The sequence below is a fragment of the Cyprinus carpio genome, chromosome A20 (assembly GCF_018340385.1).
Source record: "Cyprinus carpio isolate SPL01 chromosome A20, ASM1834038v1, whole genome shotgun sequence".
NCBI classification, from domain to species: Eukaryota; Metazoa; Chordata; class Actinopteri; order Cypriniformes; family Cyprinidae; genus Cyprinus; species Cyprinus carpio.
In genome coordinates this window covers 20,717,009-20,742,450 of record NC_056591.1, presented here as the reverse complement: position 1 = coordinate 20,742,450, position 25,442 = coordinate 20,717,009, and the positions used below count along the sequence as shown (strand labels likewise).

The window sequence follows — 25,442 nt, the reverse complement described above, 5'->3', positions numbered from 1 at the left end:
ATAATATCTTATTTTTATTTCAGCTGAATATTAATTTCAAATATCCTCATACAAATATCCATGAGAACACTGACAATCTTTATTATTATTTCTTATTTAGTGTTTAAATATCAAAATATCAAACTCATATGAACTAGTGGAATGTGTATTATAGTTACATATTATGTTCAATAAAGATATATTCAAAGGCTTTCTGCAATCAAGCATATTTAACACACACACATTAAATGACCTTCAGGCACTGACCGTATGCTATTTCAGCTATTAAAAAATGGCCAGGGAATGACGACCGAGAAGTGAACTTTGCTTTCGGAAAAGAGAATGAAAAAGGCTGGTTAAATGTTTAAGCAGAACAGCCGGGGGGTGGATGTGAAGAAGTGAAGAACAGGATGACGACAGATAGAGAAATAGATATTGTGCACCTTCCCCGATCTTAGTGGAAGGAATATCCAGCTGAAGGGAGACCTCCGCACCACTGTGTGATAAATTTCAGCACATCCTGACATTCTGGACTGTGAGTGGTCTAAAGGGTGAAACAAACACAAGCAATCATGATCAAAGCACCGCAGGCGACCCCAGGCAGGATGGATGGGACAAACTGTGAAGTAATGCGAAAACTGCAAATGCACCCACAAGGATAAAAAACGATGATGAAATACATCGAAAGAGAGCATTTAACACAGTCTAATAAATTCAGTCCTGAGTGTTAACCTTTGATCAAGAGAGCAAATTAATTATAAATCAAAGGATTGCGGTGTGATTGAAGACTAATTGTGAACGCTCAGAGGTAACAATGACTAACTTGTACCTTTGTAGCCATCAAGAATTTATTCCAGTCATCTTTATTTGCTGCCATCCCTGGTCTTTTGAACTCAATTTTATTGCGCAGGACAGGGTAACCTGTGTTACAAACAAAAAGAAGAAAAACAAAGTTTTGTGTTTTATAATTACACACTTGAAGGGGACAGATCACACAAAAACAAAAAAATTTGGTCATCACTTACTTACCCTCAAAACCTTTGTTCTTCTCTAATAACACAAAAGGAGATATTTTGAAGAATGTTTTAACTGTTTTTGTACAATGAAAGTTAATGGGGTCCAAAACAACACTGGACCCCACTGACTGTCACTGCATTGACAAAAAACATGGAGGAAAAAAAATCTAAAAATATCTTCTTTTGTATTCCATAGAAGAAATAAAGTCATTCAGGTTTGGAACGCCATGAGGATGAGTAAATGACAGAATTCTCATTTTTGGGTGAACTGTCTCTTTAAAAGAGCCAGTTCACAAGCAATTTAAAGAAAATATTGCTTCAACTCTGACCACCACAGTCTTTTGTGCAGATTGCCTCACCTGTGATGACGCAAGGTAGGGACCGGATGCCAGTGCTGGCTGCCACTAGGGAAGCTTCGTACGTGCCTCTCTCATCCTTCGGCAGCACCTGTTCCACCCGCTGATCCATGGACACAGTCAAAACCCACTCCCTAATCTCCTCCCTCTTCTCCACCTGAAACACAGCCAATGGGAGAGTTTACTCAAAGGGTTAAAAAAAAAAGAATAATAATAATACATGAACACCTGTGCAGTGTTTGTGGAAAAAAAGGCTTACGGTGACATTTAGCTTTGAAGGTACAGGGACCTCGAATGGGATATCTGTATCCTGGAAGTCTGTGTGATCTAAAGCATCCAAAGTGCCCTCATCAATGCCCTGAAAATTTAGAACAATTGCTGAAATTAGGTCATTTAAGGAATGTTATTAAAAAAGGTACAATAAAAATAGCATTTGAAGGAGCAGTTGAAAGCAGTAAATTAATTTATAAATGTCCATTTTTTCCATTCAATTTCATTTCCACTCAGAAATCAGCACTGTTGTCATAAATATCCACTTTGGTTATGTTTAAAGCTCACATAAATTTGTTTTAGATTATTAGACATGCCATTATGGTGATTTGGTAGTCTGTCTGAAACTAGTTTCCTTTGGATGTACAATACTATTCAAAAGTTTGGGGTCAGTAAGATGTTTGTAATGTTTTTTAAATAAGTCTCTTATGCTCACCAAGGCTGCAATTATTTGATCAAAAATGCAATAAAAACAGTAATATTGTTAAATATTATTACAATTTAAAACACCTGTTTTCTATTTTAATATATTTTAAAATATAATTTAATCATGTGATGGCAAAGCTGAATTTCTGCAGCAATTACTCTAGTCTTCAGTGTCACATGACCTTCAAAAATAATTTTGATATGATTTGCTGCTCAGGAAACATTGCTTATTAACATCAATGGGGAAAACAGTTGTGCTGCTTAATTTTTTTTTTTTAAGGATTCTTTAATAAATATGAAGTTCAAAGCAAGATTTATTTTTAAAGAGTTTGAAAGCAGGTGACTTCGAGTGGGTACAGAATTGATTTGGTACTAATGGAACTGTAAAAAGACCCCCCCCCCTTTCTCATTGGATCTATATGAATCTCATAGGTGACCTATTTTGATCTCAAAAGGGTGAATTTTCACAGAGAGGTGGGGCGTTTGCATCTATGAAGATACTCATCAGACTGCACACAAAAGAAAAAGTCTTTACTTACATCAGCCAAATCCAAGAAGCGGTTAAGAAAGATAAAAGCCATGTTCTCCCATTCCACTGCCTGCATGAGAAATATTCATCAGTGACACGCAGAACTGAAGAAGCTCAAAGCAAAAATGAAAAGTTTAAGAAATACATATTTTTTAAAACTCCAGAAAGAGGACACATCGCACTTCGTCTTCACAATGTTAGGCAACTCGAACTGCTTTGCGAATCAAATTATTCACACTTGTTGTGAGCTCTTACTGAAGCTAACAGAGGAGAATTAAGTCAATTTCCCTGGGCTCTTAGCTGCCATCCTGTTCTCTGGCTCACATGAATGGTTGAAGCAGCTATGTGATTGTGTGTGTTTGGAGCAGGGCTCACTGTGAGTTCACCTTGGCTGCCAGGCCGGCCTCATAAAAGGCCTTGTCAGCTGGAATGAGCTCGGTGTGCCTCAGGAGAGAGATGGACAACTTGGCCGCCACAGAACTCTGTAGACAAGTAAACACATGCACAAGTACAGTGACACAGATAACAAAGGTGAAGTGTATATTTTTTTTGGATGTTAAAATACACTCCCCTATCCCAGTTTATTATGCCAAGTCAACAGTGGCTTAACCGAAGGCATATCTAACATATCTGACTATCTAACCAGTCAATGGGAGGTAAGGGACTGTTCTGGAAACTTTATTGAAATCAGTCATTGACATTACACATTTGAAAGACAACATGACAAAAAGCACTGACAACACAAAATTTCAGTAGGTGCTGCTGAAAAAGGGGGTTGGTTGTAATTTGTATTATTGATTTTTTGGTAATGTTATTGTTGTTTTTACATCAGGAAAAAAGTTTATGCTATATATTGATGTATTGATGAAAGATTATGAAAAAAAAATAGTAATTAAATTAAATTGAGTAAAAATAGTAATATTGTGAAATAATATTACAATTTAAAGTAACAATAATCGATTTTAATACATTTTAAAGTGTAATTTTTCCTGTGATGGAAAAGCTGAATTTTTAACAACAATTACTTCGTCTTCAGTGTCACATGATCCTACAGAAATCATAATGATCAGAAATCATGCTGATTTGGTACTCAAGAAATATGGTGTTGCTTAGTATTTTTGTGAAAACCATTACATTTTTTCAGCATTTTTAAAAATGTATGTATGCATTTGTTTATTTATTTTGATGAATAGAAAGTTTATAAGAACACCATTTATTTGAAATTTAAATATTTTATAATATTATAAATGTATTTATTGTCATTTTTAATCAATTTAATGCATTCTTGCTGAATAAAAATTTCAATATATTTAAAAAACTTTTGAATGGTAGTGAATAAAAGGGTTTATGTAATATCAAAATGCATAGGCAATACTGCTTGCATAAAACAAAGCTCTGCTGTGAAGTATATACACACCAGCTGGTCAATGCCTTTGGCTGCAGAGCGGGTGGCATAATAGTGAGCAACCAGCAGCATCTGCTCAAACTCCTCATGGGCTGGAGAATTAGCTTCTGAAGACTTGGTCAGGTTTTCACACTGCACAGCACAGAGATACTGTTAGATTCACTATTTCTACTTGAATACAGAATCAATACTGACTAAATAACTTCCCAAGTGTAAGCCACCATAGTAACCCAGAGCTCACCAGCAGTAGAAGGATGTCCCTCAGATCGGCCCATATCTGATAAGCTTCCGCACAATCCCGGTCCCTTAGACTCACTAGCTCCAGGAACATCCGTTTGTAGATGTTGAAGTTCTACAAGAAGGAAAGGAAGATGTTTCTGATGAAATCCAAAAGTCCTTATGCTTGAAGGAAATGTATAATGTATCATTTTGTTTTCTTTCGTAAAATAAGAGTTTGATTTATTATGCAGACATGTGTCCATGTACCTGTGAATAAGCTGGCACGCCATGCTGGGCGTAAAGGTTGAGTACTTTCTCTGCCTCACCCTCTTTGATCAGGTGAGTGGCATACAGAGCGATGTACTTGTGTAGGACCTTAAAATTCTGTTGGAGAAGAGAAAGGCAGATACTCTATGAAAATGTTGCCATGTTTCCACACTGACATGTCTGGGGGGTGGGGAGAACACATGAATTGGCACCTGTTTCGAGGCTGTCTCGATGCATTTCTCCCACTGTCCTCTCTCAGCGTACATGTCAAGGGCAGCCACCACATCTACTCCAACCAACTGATCGAAAATAAAGGAAAACTATTAGGACAAACTGAAATGTAAAACTATTAAAATGATTACTAATAACATTACAATTATTAATAATATAAAAAACAACTATGCTAATTATTATTATTATGAACAATTGTTTATTTTAAATTATCATTAATAATATATTTTATAATAATCTATTTTATATTATCATTAATATATTTTATAATAATTGAATACTGACTGAAAAATAAAGCAAAACTAACATAAATTAGGATTTAAAATATTTCAAACTATTTCTAAAAATATAAAAAAATATAAATTATTATTATATAATTATAATTAAAAGTATAAAATATATGAATATGAATAATATCAAAATAAACCATGTTAATTATATTTATATAATACGTTATCATGACACTTAATAATAAGAGTACATTAAACATTAATAAGTACATTAATAAGTGTACATTGAACTAGTTTCCTCTTTCTTTTCAATAAAAAGCCCTGACCTGCATCATTCTGTGATTGTAACCTAACTGCCAGTGAAGCACTGCAATGAGAGGCAAGCGCTCACATCAGTTTGGTGACTCATATCTGTTATTCTAAATTGAATCAAGCCAATCGTCTCCATTTTTCTCTCCTCCCAACAATAACTGAAAACAATGAAGTACCAGAGCATAGGAGCTGCAGTCTGTGGTATTATGTTATGCTCATTTAATGCATTCTTTAACCTCAACTTCTATTGCTAGGAAATAGATTTTATTTGTTTGAACAAACAGGATTCTGACAGCTAGTAGATCCCTGACATTTTGAGCCAAGCTGCTAATGTGGGCGACAAGAGTTCGATTAACAATCCTGTTCCCTTTCGTTCTCCTAAGGAGGTCTACAATACCTTTGAAAGCAATCTGCTAGCATTCTCATTTATCTCAGTGACAACTATCCTGAATTTTGGTATCAGAAGCAGCAGGCAGGGGAAAAATAATTCAATTTCATGCTTTTAGGAGTCCTCCAAAATAAAATCAGCCATTGGCAAAACATTACTACAATATAACAATATATTCAGATTTATATGCTGCTTGCAATACACTAATATATGTAAGTTATTAAAATAAAATTGTGATTCATTATATTGTGGCTATATTTCAGTCATTAAAAAATGTAAAAAAAAAAAAATTTTAGTTTTTTTGTTTTATAATAATAATTAATTAATGATGATTTGTTTTTTATTTTAAAAGGGTTGGAATTTTTGAATTTTTTTTTTTTTTTTTAGGATTAGGATTAGAATCAGAAAGAGCTTTATTGCCAAGTATGCTTACGCATACAAGGAATTTGTTTTAGTGACATAAGCTTCCAGTACACAGAGACAACAAAAAAAATATAAATAAATAAAAAATTGCAAATAAATAAATTGTTTATAGAGAGTATGCAGAGCTGGGGGGCGCGAGGACTGGAATTGAGAACTGCTGTTTTATGCTAAGATTTTTCCCTCCATTATGATGGAGTTCCAGCATTTACCATCAGGCTAATTGGCAAGGCTAAGTAGCCAAACCTTGACCCATCATCTGAAGTCCTCTCTGTAATATCTCTATTAATAAAAGTGGAAAAAAGACAAATTAATTTGCTAAGGTGGACTTACAGAGTCAACTTTGCCTTGATTTTTCAGGTGCTCTTTGTAGCGTTTGTCCACATATTCCTCCAGCCTGTGAAGAGAGGAAATGTCACAAAACCTCAATAATGGCAAACTCTTATAGAGAGTGACGTCAAGATATTTACAGTAAGACATAAATATTTATTCTTTCCCAGTCAATCTTTAAGAATACACCTCATGCAGAACTGGAAAGAATTAAGACTGGATTCCTAAACCGATTTTTCTGGCTGTAAATAAAAGGCAGTCAGAGATAAACTGCGAAGGCCATCTGCACTCCTTTGGCCTTGTGCAGTCATGCACTGCATTTGTTGCACTGGGTGATTCTTCTGACAGCGAGAGAGTGATTTCACTTCCTCCCTCTCACATTGTTGGCTGTAGCGTTGTTAGGGGCGACCAGTCTGCTAAGGGCTCACCTTGGATCAAGCTCCTTGGCCACTCTTTTAGCTTTGTTCCATTCTTCTCCCTCAATGAATGCGTCTATGGCGTTCTTAATGAGGTCCAGGTTGAGGTAGAGCTCAGCAGCCTGAAAAAAAACAAAAAACATTTTATATCTAAATAGGTCCATGGCTCGAGGATGCCGAAGAATGAATGAAGTCTGTGAGCTTTTTGTGTGGTCACATTGCTTTTGTGTCATATACTAAATATACAACACTCGCACACATGGGCACACAAGCACACTGAAAGCACTATTTCCTCTTGGTTTGCCGTTCTCAAAACACAATACTGTGAAAGAATAAAAAGCTTTTATTTTGGGGGGATTTTTCAAGTATTTGTGCACAAAATTACACCTGTGAGGAAAATGAAAAACAAACGTCAATGTCAAATGGAGAGTTTTTTAAACTGAATGTGATTCTATACCTGAAAAAATAAAAGAAACATACCTCGCTGTACTTTCTGAGCTGAATCAGACGTGGCCCGACGACCTGACTGACTTCCACAGCCTTGTCATAGGATAAAAATTTAATCGCCAATTCTGCTGCCTGAAGGACATGAAAAGATGAAAAAAAAAACCTTTGTAAAAACTGTAAATGCAAAAAAAATTAAGCACTTTAGGAGCATAAAAACATTTTTCATGTTCAGATAATGTCAACAGAGTAGCTCTCTAATGGATGTACACAAACAACATTCGGGTTTGTAGTTAATCTAGGTTGAAAGATCACTGTCTTCTTTTCACAAAATCTTCAACACAAGCATTTAAAAAAAAAATCCTTTGTCTAATATACTGCTAACAGTATTCCATCTCTGCCGATTGGATGAAAACTGATTTTTGCAAGACCTTCAAGTTAAATAATAAAGTTAAACACTCAGCATACTCTGACTTCAATGAAAAAAAAAGAAATAAATCAGTAGAAATTTAAGGGATGTAGATGAAAATGCAATGTCTAGTCTTAAATTCACAGGGTAATGTGAACATAAGTGAAGCTCTGTCAAAGAGACATCTAAAATAACCAAAACTTTCTGATTATGCAAATAAATATAACAATCTATTATTTTTAAAAATTTAATTGTATTGTCTAGGTTTATAATAATAATAACAATAAAATTCTATAGTAAAATTCTATTTATTTATATTTATATTCTATGTATATATATATATATATATACACACATATAAAATGCAAAATTCCCAGTTGCATGGAATTTCTATTGAAATTGACTGGATTTTGCACATGAAAGTTTGTCAAACTTTAATCATACTTGTTGACACACTGCTAAAAAAGAATTGAAATGAAATGAAAAAAGATTGAAAATGTAATAAAAAGAATTTACTGGAAAATAGTGCTCTTTATGAAGTTAGAGGACATGATGGCTTCAGACAGGTGGCTCTGAGTCTGGACTTTACCTTCATCCAACACTTCATCAGCAAGTCTATGTTAGACGAGTCCTTCACTTTCAGATAGCAGTCGATGGCTCTGGCATACTCGCCTGTCTGTTCCCACTCCTGAGCTTGCTCAACCATACCTTCCACACCCCTGTTAACACACACATATACAGTATGTTTATTTTTCATGGACTTGTAAGACGTGTACCATTTCCTACTTTCCTTCCATCACTATTGATGTCGTAGTACTCATGGGAAGAAAAACACTCACTGCTTTTACAGTAAGTACTACCGTTTTATTAGTGCTGGCTAAATAGTATGCATTTCATTTTACTGTGAGAGTTTTGAATAAAGACTTGAAACCCTTATTTATTAAAGGTCTTCAGACTTCTGTACTTCAAATCCTGAGACAGCTTGGTGGTTAATGACTGTGAAAGCTACATGAAAAGCTTTAAAAAATCTAGTACCACATTTGTGTGCTTCAGTGTTTAGAAATGATAGCTTAAAAACTGCAAAAAGTGTACTGAATTTCACACCTGTGAAGTCAAGCACTCAATCACTTTCTGCTTCATACTACTGTACGAAAAGCCACATGGCTGAAGGGACACACATCCTACACCTATGCCTTTGAAAAGAAAAAAACACCTTTGGGATTATAAAGTGACCAGCAGAGTCAATTTATAAGGACAACGTGCCAAGAAAGTTCAGACTCTTGATTGAAAATAGGTTAATGATACACAAAGCCAATATTACTGCTGAGTGGGCCTTGAACTGACTATGCAAAATGTTTCTCCTTTTCTTCCCAGGGAAGACAGCGAAGAAGCCTTTGATGTTTTCCCACAAGTCATTAAAAATAGGAAAATTATCAGTGGAGACGGATTTGCTGCGTGTCTGTGCGTTAATGAGCTGCTCATTACGGATTTAATTTAGGATAAAAAGCTGCCATGTTCTAATAAAGGAGGGAAGCCAAGCAACGAAAAGAGGATCCAAATGTAGTTCAGAGCTGCTAGTTTTTCTGCACAAGCGCAGAGGCCTAATTTCTGAAGAACAATAAACAAGGGAGGATTTTCTGATACAGCAAATGAGACATATGAAAGTAAGGCAGGAAAAAGTTAAAAGAGAGTTCATTTACCAGTTGCCCTCGCTTTCATATTCCTTTTGAAGGACACTTAGCTTGCTGGGCAAATAGTCTTTACAGATCCGCATTGCATCAGTCCACATCCCAGCATCCTGGATAAGAAATAACTTAATAACTTAAAGCCTGCATAACTTGATATTCATAGTTAGCTAATAATAAGAAATCTTACATTTGCTCATAGAAAGCTTTTTTTATAATATTCAAACGAACAATTTATGAGAATATAATTGTAATCAATTTTGTCTTTTGTAATTTTAAAGTAATTTAAATAATTTTAAACATTTGTTGCTGTTGGCTCTATTCCTGTCATGATTTTTATTTCATTTTTGTATTTATTTATAATGTAAAATGCTAATACAGTTCAATTAATTTTGTTTTTTCCAGTGATTGTGAACAAAGAATTGAACTTTGGGAGGGTCTTACGAGTTTTACAATAAAAAAAGGTTATTGAAATGAATTATAACACGTCTCCTTTTATGTCTGACCTTGATCTTAAGGGATTGGAACAACATGAGTGTGAGCAAATTACATCTTTGTAATAATCTGCTTTTTGGTGATGTTGAATGTTGATACTACAGCATGGTTATCTTTAAAGGGCATCAAATCCATGATATTCTACAATGAAGAAGACTTTTGTTTTACTGTCTATGTACAGATTGTGTTTTAAGGATTGAGGACTCTTACTTTGTAGTATTTAATAGCTAGCTCAGGCCTTTGGGCCCTTAGCAGGAAGGCCTCCGCTTTTTGGAATTCCTTCTGGTCAAAACAGAACTTGGCCTGGCTCACTAGAATGTCTGCCACACTTTCCGGATCATGAGCCTCTGCCACTCTCTGGGCATTACTCCAGTCCTTGTTATGGACGTGCCTGCAATAGAAATAGACACACGATCATTTTTAGAAATTCTATGATACAATGTATATACAATGACCACAAGTCAGCTTGATTAAAGATACAGAAACCATTACGCAAAACCAAATAATAATTGAAGAAAGTGTTGAAAAATACACACGTTCTATGAATGGACATATCTTAGTGTCTTTTATAGATAGCCCTGAAATAAGTTTCCTTATTCCCTTTTTCATCAGTACAAAGCTCAGTTAAGGGTATTTTTGTCTCGTTTCCAGTGCAAAAATATTTAACATCCTCAAAACAAGATAAATTAACTTGCATGGGATAAAAGGTAATATTAGGATAGAAAAATAAGCTAAATTTAAGCTAAAAATAAGCTAAATAAACTTTTTCTTCATTTTTTTAAGCATACAGTAAGCCTCAGCAATTTTAGTTATATTTATATTTAAAAGAAAAAGAAAAACTTTTTAGATCATTAACAATATGATTTCTTGGAGTCATGAGATCATCTTTAGCTGCCAGCATACCACTCCTCCATTAGATCTACAAATCAAACACTCTCAATACCAGTGCCAGTTGCTTCCAGCTACTCATTACTTGTAATGTGAGAAATTGCAGAAAATCTATCAGTAATCTATGCACACAAAAAAACTGAAGCAATGCAATCCCCCCATAGAGTGGTCTGTGTGTGTACTGGAGTAGGACAGTGTGATATAAAAGCTGACTCACATTAGCACAGCCTCCTTGGGCTTCCCGGCTTTGATGAACTCAGTCTCAGCCTCATTGAATTTGCCTAAAAGTTAAAAATTACAATTATGCTGTACGCCATGTGATCATTAATAACGAGAATAATACACTTTGAATCTGGGAATTAATAATAAGTATAAAAACTCTGTGCGGGCCTGTCTTAGAGTAAGTGTAGAGTAATATGTCATAATAAAAAACTTTAATACAACAATATTGTCAAAATGTCATAGCTTTAGCATTCTGCAAGACTACTTTGATTTCACATTTTTGCAGTCAGAGTGGAAATTTCCCACTAGCAACAATGGCTGGTGATTGACATTTTTACCAACAAATTTTTGCCAATTTATTTATATACGTTATTTTATAAAACTATATTGTTATATAAAACGTTATTTTATTTATAATTATTACTTGTATTTATTATTATATTAATTCAAATAAACCTACAGAAAAAAATTACTTACAAAGCAATAAACATTCAATCTTCGCACTAAAGTCTGCATTATAAAGACCAAATCAGACATGAAAAGTGAAAAGATCCCAGTATAATTTGCATTCACAGCCCCGACCTTGAAAGTGGACCATTTTAGTTGTCTTTGTCTATTTCACAGTCACACCCGCATTCTGCTGGAGCCACAGGCGTTAACTGTGCAGAAAAGAGAAATACTTTCTCCCCAGTTAGTTATACCTGGTCCTCAAGGAACATGGCATTTTTGAGATGAATATCAGGAATCTTCGGTTTCATTGCGAGTCGGGCCAACTCAAATGCAAAGTCAAATGTGCTAAAAAAGACAGAGTGTTACATTATATGGTAAATATAGGCCAGTTTTACTATATGCATTGGTTAATTGTTATCTGTATGCACTAATTATATCTGAAAAGACTAGAAATTAAGGGACTGAAAACCACTATTAATTCCTAACACTGACTTAGCAGAGACTTACTAGTTATCAGCTGCAAAGTCAATAGCACTTTCCAAAAAGCCAAACTTGCTGAGCAGTTTAACTGCTGCCTCTCCTCCAAGACTTTTTGCCCACAGATAGGCCACTTGCTTATGGGCACTGCCTCCTCCATGGGTCTTCGCTATCTGTTGCAAAGACATGCAGAAGAACGTTGAACATTTTTACATTTAATCAACTCAAGTTTTATATAAGGCCATGTAGTGCGCACACACACCCGATAAGCTTCCTCCCACATATCATTGACTCTGTACATGTTCACAGCAGCTTTCCAGTCTTGACCCTCTAGGTAATGATACTCCGCTTCCTGAAACCTGGATTCAGCCTCTAGCTCCTGTTACAAACACAGCACATAGCACTCAGACCATGTGAAGGATCAACTGAGCAATAACAAGACAAAACTGCACCGAAAGAGACTTGGGTCAAATGTGTTTAGTAACTAAATGCAAATAGGAAGAATAAAAGAATGGCCCAAATGTTCTCTTGAACCTTGGCCAGGTGAATGTGCGTTTCCTGCAGCAGGTCTTTGTGATGGACAGCGACTAAACGGATCATATCGTCATACATTTTGTTCGTCTTGTACATGGTGATGGCCAAGTCTGGTTCATCTACTGTGGTAAAAAGCCTAAAGACAGAGAGGTACATTTCAAATATGTGAAATGCAAAGTATTAAATCTAGTATGGAATTTGACTGAAATCACAAACATGTTGACATTCTATTCAGAGTTCAACGTTTTGTTTAAAAAATAAATACATTTATTAACTATTATAAATTAACCCAGCCAAAAAGGTCAGATTAGAAAAACAACAGTCTGTGTATGTGTATGTTTTTACCGTTCAGCTTCTTTGTACTTCCCCTGTTTCTCTAACTCTTGTGCTCTGCTGATGTAGAGGGCAGACACATCCTCTTGTGACATGCACTTCACAGCAAGCTGTGTCAGAGACGGACAGAGAGAGAACAAGAGAGGGGGGAAAAATATACATAATAATTCAAATGTAAATTGCAGATGATTAGTAATAATTTAAATTGTTCATGATTTGAATAAAGAAGCAAAAAAAAAAAAAAATGAGTTGCAGTTCCATCCATCCAGTTTATAATTACTACTACACACTGATTTGTTAGCATGTTGCTATGCAATTGCTAAAGTGTTCTTGGTGGTTGCTTATTGGCAAAAGTCAAAAGAGGCCAACTCAAGTCTCAGTTCTCTCTTTCAATGTAAATCTACTGTATGGGATCTAAAGCATTTAATTATAAACAAAAATACTGGCCCAAAAATATACAGCTATCATTAATGAATGTATAATTAATTTTAGTATCTTTGCAGAGAGGCACAGTGTGACACTGACCTTATGAGCTTGCTCCCATTGCCCAGCCTGAGTGTACATATTTATAGCATCTTTAGTATGATCACCCTTAACAAACAGACGTTCTGCCACCTGAAGATCAGAGAAACAAGATTAGCCAATTCATATTTTCATATAGATTCATATTTTTCAGAGTCCATTTATTAATATTTGACAGATGGAATGTATGGTTTTTACCTCAAACTCCTGTACAGAAGCATAGTGCTGAGCTATTTTCAGGTAATATTTGGCGGCAGTCTTGTTCTCCTGTTGCTCCAGTATGTGCAATGCTTTCTTCCACTGGCGTGCTGCGATCGCTGCCTCTATGGCCTTGGTGGAACGTCTTTAACAGGGAGGAAATTACAGAGTTGGCTAAGGACAAATAAAATGGTGCCTGGAGAGGATTGTTACTTTAAAAACTCACCCAGCTTCTATGTAATGGTTGATAGCAGCATCCATTTGTTTCTGCTGCATTAGGTAGTCACCCCACACTTCCTCCAGCTTTACAACTTCTGCAGGAAAGGCAACGCGAGCCAGATCGACTGCTGTGGAAGCACAATGCAATCAGCAGAGGTCAAAGGAGGCAATGCATCTATAGCTCTGATGCTTTGCATTACAACCACTGACTTACTGTTCCAATTGTAATGTAACACCCTATTCTGATTGTTCTTACCAGCTAGGCTCACCTTTCTTAAAAGCATTTCCCTTGCGGTAGCACTCCAAGGCTCTTTGATTATTTCTTGTCCTTTCAAACAGGTCTCCTGCCTGTTGAGTTTAATAATAGTTAGAATTATTAGTAATTAGAGGGAAAACTATTTCCCTTCAAATCTGCAAACAATGTCATGGCAGTGACTTGTGCGAGTGGTTCTGCAACTCATTTCAAAGTTATGAATGCATGGAACTTAACAGTTGCCATTATGTCAAGCCACATTCCGTCACAGGTCAAACTCACCCTCTCATAAAACTCTCCTTTGATGAGTGCAGCAGTGATACGGCTGATGATGTCATGGCTTGATAAGAGCTCGTCTCTGCTCATGGCCAGCCAAGCAGCTTTGGCAGGAAGTCCTGCTTTCAGGTAGAGGTTAACAGCACCAGAGAAGTCTCCTTCATTCTCTTTTACTTCACCAGCTTTCTCATTCTGATTGGTCTCCATTAGGTAAGAATAGTAACTGTGTCTCAAATTGTCCAACTCTGGGTGGCCTTGAAAGGGATAAACATATTTAATATTAGTAAGAAAGCTGATTTTGGAGCATCATAGAGAGCTGCTAAATGCAGATAATATAAATTGCAAATAACCATTTAACTGTGCATAGTTAAGATGTTAAGCAAGTTAAAAAGGCTTATCAACTTTTATAAGGGATGTGAAAATATTGTGTGAACATTTATAAGTTGTGTGATATGCCTTAATCTTCAAAAAACCACGAACAAAACTACACAAGTTAAATGAAAATATGACTGAGACAATGGAATCACTCAAAAGGAAAATATACATGGTTTGTGCTGTCTATAATATGTTTTGTGCTTTGAATTATCGACTGCTGGCGTCATGAAACCATCAAAATTCAAGAGACATTCAGAATCCATACAAAGAATCCAAAACATTTTGTACACTGTTGCAGTTCATGGTAATATTGCAATGTTACATAGTAATAAACTGCAATGATTTGACAATTTGTTTACTTGTGTACAACAAACAGTTCTGGTTCCATGTTGGATCACTACCTGAATTCCAATGTTTCTGGGCAAAACCTGTTGAGAACCCCTGTTTAAGGCTAAATAAAACAACAAATGTGGACTAGAGGTTATGAATATTTATGATATTGTATGTTAAAACAGATATTACCTTTGCCTCTGCCACTGCAATACATTCATCCCACATGTGAAGCTCCTGGTACATTTCCATCACTTCATCCACCGCATTCTGCAGAGTTACAGCAATATTACTCGCAGCAATCAAGATATCTCAGCTCTGTTGCTCCCACATATTAACTGTCTAAAGCCATTTTTGAACTCAATTGGCAAATGGATAAAGCAGTGGCAAATGCTTTTTTCCCCCCAAAATTAACTTTAAAATTATGAATAATTATTTTACAATTATTTTTAGTTATTAATTTGAATTTAACTTAACTTTTTTATTATTAAATATTTAAATGAACAGATTTAAAACAAGTTTACCAATTTAAAGAGGGTTTTTATTAATTTTCTTTTAAATTTAATAGTTGTAGGTATCAGAAACTATTCTTCTTTACCTGTTCCATGTAATACATCTCTGCAAGTTTGAAGTTCTTATCCAGCATGGCCAGTCGTGCTTTCACCTGATAGTGGTCTGTACCATCACCACCCTACAGGAGAGGATATTAACAATGAACTGTAAAATACATAAGCACAAGTTTAACAACAACAAAAAATTTACATTCTACAAGTGAACAGAAATACTCTTAGAGCTACTACAGGTTGTGGACCTGTCTGTCTTTCAAAAAAAATTGTGTGCACTACATACATATTCCTTTGAGACTGCATCTGCAATTTTGTTGGTCTCATTTAGGAATCTGGCTTTGGACACATCCCCAAGGGCTGCAAAACACCTGTGGAAAAACCCAACAACACCTCAGAAGAGAAACAGTCAATAACAACCAAATACAAACATCACAAGGAGTGTCAATTCACATTCAACCACCAATGCTATAATAACTCAGGGTATTTAGATTGGACAGCACTGATTAGCCATATCTAAAATGTCTAAAACATTTCTAAAAATGTCTAACATGTCTAAAAGTAATAACAAGCAAACTTGCAGCAGGAAGAGTATCCAGTCAATTCTTTCATTTGCATTCTCATTCCCGGTCAGACCACTTTTTATCTGCATGCTTTATGCAGATAAGCCTATATATATATAACATACCAATCCTGCATTATTAAAGCCCCTCTAATTTAAATTCCAGCTTCAAACACTCTTAAAATGCTTATACAGTAAAAGGAAAACTCTAAACACTGCCTCCTAAAGCGACTGGATGGCTTTTTAAGGGGACCTTTGGTGCTTAGTGCTAAAGCTTTTATCCCCCCTCAGGTGAAGGGGTTTTGCTCTTTTGCACCAGATTACACACATTTTTCTTTAGGCAGAATATTATCTGAGACACATTTCTGCATTTAAAATGTAACACGTAGAGCAGCTTTCTTTAAGGTTCTTTTGACTAATGCTTCTAACATGCACTAACATCCATTCCCTGAGGACAATTTATAATGCAATTCAGTTTATATATATATATATATATATATATATATATATATATATATATATATATGTATGTATATATATATATATATATATATATATATATATATATATATATATATATATATATATATATATATATACATACATACACACACATTATTATACAAAATATACAAAAACAGTTTGACCACCCATTCTCTGACGGCACCCATTCACTGCAGATGATCCATTGTTGAGCAAATGATGTAATGCTACATTTTCCCAAATCTCTTCCCAAATAAGAAACAAACTTGTCTACATCTTGCCTGAGGCCTGAGGGTGAGTAAATTTTCATTTTTGGGTGAACTATTTCTATGCAAATGGCATTTTCACCTGTGTTTCACCTGTTGTTTAGTTCTTCTGTTGTGCCAATTAGATACATATTAAGAGCAAATAAAAATTAAAAATAAAAGGTACAAAAATAAATGCAGCAATGCTATTAATAGAATGAAAGAATCGTTAAGAAAGACAGTAAGATTACTGTTTATGTAATCATGAGAAAGGTGTTTTTCTATTGCCAATACAAGGGCTGTAATTAAATGTTTCTTTGCACACATCTGCCAGTATCTGTGCTGTCTTTGGGTAGGTGAGTGTTGGTAAACACTACATAGAAAATTCTTCCATGGGTTTGTTAAGGTGGCCCAACAAAAAGGAAATTATTTTATTAATGTTTAATTTATTGCAGGGTGAGAAATGTGTTGCCTATAACTGCAAGTATTCAAGTATTGAATTACATGACACTATGTCACTTTTGCAACTTTAAAATTGTTGCACTTGTAGCTTAGGACGACGGCCCTTTGTAAAATTGAATAGAGGAAGTTAAATAAAAAAATTATGCTCAGATGATCTGTAAAGGAATTCAAAGAAACTACACGATTTATTAATTCTGTTACACTGGTTCCTAGTTGTCAAGGTTAGACATATGATCTGGACAGCTATGCTGAATTCATCGCAGCAGTAGCTGAGTCATAGAGGTGGGTGGACTGTCTTGCTTGTCTAACCTCTCAGCAATGTGGAGCTGTTGTGCCTCAAGGGAGAGTTTACTCAGAGTTTTCCACATGGCCTCTGTCTCTGCCGACATCTCCAGGGTCTCTAGGAATGCTGTAGCTCTGCACATACATACACAAAAGTCCAGCTATAAATAAGGATACTTACATAATTTAAAGAGATAGTTCTCCCAAAAATTTTAATTCTGTCATCATTTACTCACTCTCATCATGCTTCATGATGTTTCAAACCTGCATGACTTTCTTTGTTTTGCAGAACATAAATGTTGGTAACTAAATTGTACTGGTTGTCAGTGACTTCCATTTAATGAAAAAAAATTATCTCTCATTTCTCAAATGATCTTCTTATGCGCCATGAGAATGACAAAATTTTAATTTTTGGGTGAATTATTTTTTTAAGCAACATAAGTGAAAAAAAGCATAATTGAGGTTAAATCCATGTTTATTGCAGGTGGCTATGGTATTTTTTATCTTTTTTTTTTACCTGTAATAGTCACCATCATCAATGGCTGTGCCAAATTCAATCAGCCCTTCATCCAGAGTGTAGGAGACAGAGTTAACCCCTTCAGTCACAATGACTTCAGTTTTGCCATTGGATCTCTCCAGATCTACAATATCGCCCTGTAGCAATGATTAAACACACAGTGGACTCAAACAAGAAACTGAAACAATAAGAAGCAAATTGCGTGAACATGGATGAGACTTCTTTCAAAAACATGAAAAAATCTTATCAACCTAAAACTTGAACGGTTGTGTATATCAAAACATTTTCTTCATTTTAAACAGCTTAGTTGTCTGGGTCACAGTGGTAGTGGTGTGATTCTTTGCAATTGTTTGCGTCTTTAACCAATTTGAATAGTTTTTAGTGAATCAGGTGCTTAAACAACATAGACAAGCCACGTAAATAAAATCACTATTAACTTCAGCTCACCTTGAGGGGAAACATTGTCACCCTCTCCGGGCAGTCGATGGTGTACCAAACACACAGGTTTCCTCTGTTCTGGGCCACAACTACATCACTACCCGGTACCCACTGAACATAAGGACAGAAACTCAGCATGGTGCTCTTCATGCTACTCTCAATGTCATACAGGTGGAGCTGAATGCGGAGAAAGAGACAAAAGTGACAAGTCATTCTAATTTTATTAGTGATATTAGAGCTTAAATAACGACATTCACCTCTTACCCTGAGTTTCTTGTCCCTAAAAAGCAGTTTACGCCCCGTTTCATTCAGCTCCAGCCAGTCTATCTTGGAGTCATGGCTTATAGTGCCCAGATTATACCCACCCACCAGGTCCACTAAGAAAAAAAAGGAAGAGAAAAGGATTATGGGAGATGAATTCACCAAATACCAGATGCAGATTCTTTTCGGTTGATTCAAGGCCAGAAATGAAGCATTCTAGTTAAAACTTTTAAACAGTAAGAGGCTTTTAGACAATGTTTTTTAAAGAACGGATGAAGTATTTTTCCATCAAAAAAAGAATTCTATAATAAACAGAATGATAAAAATTTGGAGATGGCAGCCATGAATATCACCGTACACACTTGTACACAAAGACATGCAGTAAAAATGGAGGCACCACCCGTTCATACAGACCCCGAACATCCGTGCCCTGACAAAAACAAATCAATGAATCTTTCATGAATCACGTTCTGTGATGTTTCCCTGAATTTCTGGCTCTTTGTTCACAAATAACCATTCTGATGGGAAGCATCACTTATGGAGGAGGGTGGGGGGGGGCAGGAAAAACACTTTCCAATTTGCACTTTCTGAACAGGTTTTAAGCACATGGATCAGTGAGGGGGAAAAGCACTCTGCTGTCTGTCAGAGGAAAATAAATTGGATGAAAGTTGTTTCTCATTTTCACCACCTGAAGAAGAAACAAGGCAAGCAGGACAGAGGGAGCATGCCAGGACTTAATTAGCACAGGAAGTGGTCAGAAGCGTGGCAGATGGCTGCCGGTAGCCAGTGAAGGAGAGGGCCGTGACGATGAAACTGCAGGGTCACCATCTAATTGAAAGGTAACGTCCGAACCTACTCAATGTCAACACACCTTACTACTGTCCCTCAAATGTTCCTCTCTCCGTGGAATCAAATAATGGGTCATATGGAGAAGGTGTCCCATTTAGAGCGGGAACAGACGATTAGGTAATTAATACCACTGATGATGTTGTTTCATTAAGCTGTTGATGACAACAGACTGAGATTTCTTTCTGAGCTACTGTGACTATAATTCACATTTTTTGCATTCGCTCAATAGACTAAATGTCTAAATTAATCTTAAATCACACGGGACATGCAAAATTGAGCTATCAGAGCAGGAAGACGTGATTAGCTTTAAAATAAAATGATGTCATCCCTAATTACCACCTGAAAAGCACTATAAAAATACATTTGAATTGAATACAATCTGGTCACTTAAAATCTTAAAACATTCAAAAGTTATTTGACTGTATTCTGTATTATAATTATTATTTCATTTCGGAAAATAATTAAGATCATGTCCCTGTTCGAAGTACTGGGCAATAACTTACCAATGGCAATAGTTTTGATGTCAATGAGGTAAGCCAACTTTTTGTTGTCCTCCACTCCCTTCTGCCTTCTCTCATTCAGACGCACACTGCAAACACAAACACACAAACCGAGGAATAAACACTTCCTGTGGGTGCTGAGGGACCTGTCAGTGCTTCATCAAGAGGAACCAAGCACTGCATTCTGACAGCACCTGACAGGCTTTATACATGAATGCTGATTTGTGATGACTAGGTCCGCTCACTAAGAGCCAGCTGTATGTATCAACAGCAACAGAAGTTTTCAGAGCAGAGTGAAATTACCAGGACTACTATGAAATCGAATGTAAATTACGCCATCTAGCGGTCAGTAATGTACCTTTGAATGTTATCAGTACAAAAATATTGTTCACTTTAAAATTATGTGATGCATTATATGTTGCAACATATAAAACCAGGATGGGCCCTAATTGTATCTATATTTATAATTTATTATTAAATGTAATTATTTGTAAATTATATATTAAATATATCAAATTCTAAATCCTATATAGATTGGTATTTATATTTTTATATATTTTTCTATATTTATTTATATTTTTTTTTATTATAGTTAATATTTTTTAATTTTTTTTTTTTTTGAAGTTTTTTTTCCAACATATAATTCATAACATCATATAGGAAAAGCCATTACAAGGTAAAGAAGGTTTTTAATTTTTTTAATGAAGGTTTATTAAAAAAAAAAGTAAAAAAAAAAAAAAAAAAAAAAAAGTAAATCATTTTGCTTTTATCTTGGCTTTTGCTTTCCAAAGTGTTTCCAAAATAGCAGACCTGATAAGGTGTGGGTTCATAAACTCTGTCCGAACAGATCCCAGGATTTCATTGCTTCCATATTCCACCAGCGCCAACTCTCCAGCGTTGAAAATCATGCACACCTACCCAGAAATATATAGCAATTTACAATTAGACAGCAATGACTTTAATTATATCAGCTAGGGCTGCATGATTCATTAAACCCAGTCGTTTTCCCTTTGCACCATTCTCATAAATGACTGAGGCATCTTAATAACACACAATAATACAATAAAAAACAATGTACCGTTTCATTTTCAAAGAAAAACTTTTCATTTCCCCCGGTCCCCTGCCACGCCACCTGTAATGAGAGAGTGATGTTGTTTATTGAAGTACAACACAGCCATCAACTTTTGCTTTCCACTACATTACACAGAAAGAAGCAGAGGCAGAGAGAGACCGCAGCCAAGGCCCTTCACCATTATCCTGTTTGTCACACCGAACTTTCTTCCAACTCCCATAAGAGCACTTTGGAAACTCAATTAAACATGGATTAACACAGTGAACCATGACAGCCCTTGAACTTTTAATTAGACATTTTAAACCTTGGTCAACCAGATGGAGGCACTGACTCTGTTACAGTATGAGAAAACTGGTCCAGAAACATTCAATACAGACTGTTTTATCTAAACTGAGACTTTAATACAGACTGAATGATCAATATATTTTATCAGAACTATTTAAAAGAAATAAAGCAATTGTAAATAATCAAACAAGTCCAAACTAGACATCCTACCTCACTTAGTTTGTTGGACACCAAGTCCCCCAGCAGCAGTGTGTCAGAGGTGTGAGCCACAAGATATTGATCCTTCCCCATGACTTTCACCTCATCTATCTCATAACCATACTGAGATTTCAGCACTACTCGTGTGCCAGTGGACAAATTCTTCACAATAACCTGAGAGGGTTTAAGAAACAAAGTTTTAGAACATCCAGTTTGTAGGCTGTAAATAAGATTTAAAATAAGAGTCACTACTGAAATGAAGGGAAATGTGCACTTTAAATATCTACAAGTATTGCTCACTTGACTTAGTCCTACGTATGTCATCTCAAATTTGTTCTTGTAAATACTCCTCCGAAGACAGCAGTCAAACAACTCGACTCCTCCACACAGTGTGCCCTGCAATTTAGAGATGTATTTACACATCATCTCCACAGCCCCTCAACTGTCCCAAGTGGCAAAGCAGCACCTCAACATCACTGAGCCACTGTTTCTTTTGTTTTTGTTATCCTGCTCAATTCTTACCAAATTATAACCATCTTGCAGACAAACTTATGAGCTGAAATGTATATGTGAGATTCAGTATATTTGCAGGATTAGTGTGCACAGGTTTGAACCGAATTGCAGCGTTCAGAAAATCTCTGAATAGGGCTGTGCAAAAAATCGAATGCGATTTTCATGTGCATCTCCTCAGTAAAGGTGCTCCTGTGATTAGTAGTATATCTCCAGCACGTGCCTTCAGATCAGGATTACCAGGTTTTCAAAACAAAACCTGCTAAATTGCTTCTCAAAACTAGTCCAATCGTGTTTCGTTCCAGGTGATAAAAATACACGTTTTTGGCAGGGTTCCCTTGGTAATATTCACATTTTAGGGGCTTAATATCACGTTATTGGTATTGGGGTCACTACACAGAGCCGTAATTCACTGACAATCTACACAAAATCGATTTTAAAATCACAGGCGATTCTTTGTCGATTTTGAAAGCGATTTTGTGTAGCTTGTCGGTGGACTACGGCTCTGTGTAGTAAATGCCGCTCCACCTGAACCAATGTTGCCAAGTCTGTGGTTGTTGTTTCGATAACGTGATATTTAGCCCCTAATATGCGAATTTTACCAAGGCAACCCTGCCAAAAAAACGTATATTTTAACCCCGGGATGCAATTTTTTATCAGAGAACCTCCTGGAAATGCGATTGGGCTAGTTTTGGACTAGTTTTGAGAAGCAACTGGGCAGGATTTGTTTTGAAAACCTGGCAACCCTGATCTTAACGCACGTGCTGGAGATATACTACAAATCACAGGAGCGTCTTTATTGATGAGACGTGCATGAAAATCGGATTTGATTTTTTGCACAGCCCTATCTCTGAAGTTCTGAAATCTTTCTAAAATTGGCCACCCAGACTGACCACAGAAAGCCGAGAGCCGTCTTTCTTCCAGGACAGAGCTGTGATGGTGTACAGGTTTGGAATCTCTTTGGGAGAAGCTTCATCCCAGACGCCTTTTCGAGGACTCCAACTGAAAACTCGCAACCTAAAGAAAAACAGTTTAGCATAAGATATATATCATGACACTGGCAAAACATTTTTGTTTTGTATTTAGTGTGTTCAAACAACTCTCTCACCTGTCATAGCTTCCTACGACTATGGACTGGCCACTGGGGCTACATGTTGCCACTGTGAATTCCTTTTCGGAGCGATCTCTGCTGTAGTCAAATGTCTGAAGCACCTGGCCCTCCCTTCCATAGGCCACAATCTTCTTATCGCATCCCGCAACAATTATGCTGTTGGTGCCCCATGCCAGGGCGTACGGTGGGCATGCATGAGTCAACAGTTTGCCCTTTCAACAATCAGAGCAAATATATATTCCATAATCAATCTTTTAAGCATGTGAATTATATTTTCTCTTATAAATACAATTAAACATAATAAAGCAGCTCTTTACCTGAGATTCCCCAGATCCTTCATCATCAACGAAGTAGCGAACAACTGTTCCATCTGCATGACCTGAGAGGATTCCCTTCCCAGAGACACTGGGAAAGTGGACCAAGGGAGATAAACAATGTTATACTGAAATTACTAAAACTACTAAAATAAAAATAAATGAAAGCTATATAAAAAATATGAAAACAATACAAATGTAATGTAGAAATCTAAAAAAATAACAATGATAAAAGCACATAACACAATTACTAAAATATAAACTAAAATTAAAACAAAGAAAATATTTAAATAAGATCCTATTCATAATATGAATAAATCCTATAATAATAGTATATAAATAATACTAAAATAACACAGTAAGCAAACCAGACAAAGAAGCAAGAATCATAGGTTCAGGATTTTAAATACATACTTTGTCGTTAGTGAGACAACATAAGAGTCCGTTCCATAAATTGTGGAGGACTTGCTTGTTTTTGTATTGGCTTGACGAACCTGCATTTGACATAAAAACAAAAAAATTAATATTTATAAAATTCAGCTTAAGGTGCAAAGCACAGGAAATGTGCCACACTTACTTTTCCCTCTGCTAGTCCAAAGATTATCGCATGCTCTGACGGCCAAACCAGACATGTTACAGCGCTCTAGAGAATAAAAACTGTTAATGCACAAAATATATGGCAATGCTGCCTAATGATGCATTTTATTTATGATAAAAATACTTACTGTTTGAATGAATTTGTTGCAAATAACCTTTTTATCTCCCCTGGTACAGAAAACATCATATTAGAAATGTAAAATAATACAAAGTATCATACATGCATATGGATGCATATTACACAAAAATCAACACTTAACACACACTATATAAAACAGTTTATTTTATGCGCTAATACATTTATCCCAGTCCTTCACTGAAGCCTATGTTTTAAGGATCACAGCAGATTTTTATATTTGAAAAGGCACTAATTAAGCCAGAATTATTAGTAACGTTCTGAAGTACTTACCACTCCTCTCCAATTTTGTAAACAAATATGATGTTATCTGTTTGAGCCACTGCTATCTTGGTTGAATCAGGAGAAAATGCCATGGACTTGACCACATAGGTTTTCTTTCCATACTGCAACAAACGAGTCATAGCTTCATACTGGAATATCTTTTCCTGATGTACTAAGAAATTACATTTAGCACTGGCAGAATACAACATATATTTTGAATATTTAATATTCAGTTCAATGATTCAATAAGTTACTGATAACTTACTTTGGGGTCTGCAGGCTTTGTAGTAAATCTGTCTCTTTTCTCTCCCTGCTCATCATACAGTATAACCACTCTATCAATAGTGCACACTGCAAACTTTGCGTTGTTAGGAGCCCAAGCCATACAGGTGACTTTCGCAGCTCCATCCTAAAGAAAAGACATTATAGATACAGACAACACCACGTTCAATGCAGAGTCGCTTGCTGAGATTTAAATAATATTTAGAATGTGCTTTCTACTGTTTCTTTGCACAACGTAAAGGCATAAGCCGAAATCTGGCAGGATACACAAGCATCCTACTGTTGCTAAGCTAAGAAGCGTTATCATGGCTACAGATAGCGCACTGCCAAGAGCTAATTTGCTAGCGTCGCTAAATAATAACGTGGTAAATATATTTACCTGAGGAGTTAGAAGAGTCTTCAGATACTTTAGCTGCATGCTTCACTTTTATAAAAGATTCGGCGGAGTTATACGGACGTATTTCTTGATATAGCCATGTTGTCAGGCTGCAGACATTTTGATAAACATAGCTTACTCCCTGGTTACCGTCGCCAAGGAAAGTATGACGTGGTCACGTAGAACAACACGAGACGTGTTTGAACAAAGACTGGTTTACATTTATGAATA

General features: G+C 35.9%; 1 protein-coding gene across 1 annotated transcript; it reads right to left on the bottom strand.

Moving 5' to 3' along the window:
* Nucleotides 1-25,375, bottom strand: LOC109069089 (intraflagellar transport protein 172 homolog). Its single transcript, XM_042778081.1, has 48 exons — nucleotides 25,215-25,375; nucleotides 24,819-24,962; nucleotides 24,563-24,675; nucleotides 24,282-24,321; nucleotides 24,134-24,199; nucleotides 23,971-24,050; nucleotides 23,560-23,647; nucleotides 23,240-23,454; nucleotides 23,025-23,148; nucleotides 21,922-22,017; nucleotides 21,634-21,795; nucleotides 21,145-21,198; nucleotides 20,877-20,980; nucleotides 20,070-20,155; nucleotides 18,721-18,833; nucleotides 18,466-18,633; nucleotides 18,019-18,155; nucleotides 17,529-17,636; nucleotides 15,754-15,838; nucleotides 15,503-15,595; nucleotides 15,097-15,174; nucleotides 14,206-14,454; nucleotides 13,940-14,018; nucleotides 13,678-13,798; nucleotides 13,452-13,596; nucleotides 13,257-13,346; nucleotides 12,744-12,841; nucleotides 12,399-12,534; nucleotides 12,127-12,243; nucleotides 11,895-12,037; nucleotides 11,639-11,732; nucleotides 10,933-10,997; nucleotides 10,038-10,218; nucleotides 9,348-9,445; nucleotides 8,237-8,366; nucleotides 7,275-7,373; nucleotides 6,807-6,916; nucleotides 6,382-6,445; nucleotides 4,680-4,766; nucleotides 4,468-4,584; nucleotides 4,223-4,333; nucleotides 3,994-4,113; nucleotides 2,963-3,058; nucleotides 2,587-2,646; nucleotides 1,611-1,709; nucleotides 1,355-1,508; nucleotides 809-900; nucleotides 1-523 (listed from the first exon to the last, which is right to left on the bottom strand). The coding sequence occupies exons 1-48, from the start codon at nucleotides 25,251-25,253 to the stop codon at nucleotides 434-436; spliced, it is 5,238 nt and encodes a 1,745-aa protein (XP_042634015.1). The 5' UTR covers nucleotides 25,254-25,375; the 3' UTR covers nucleotides 1-433.
* Nucleotides 25,376-25,442: the final 67 nt, after the last annotated feature.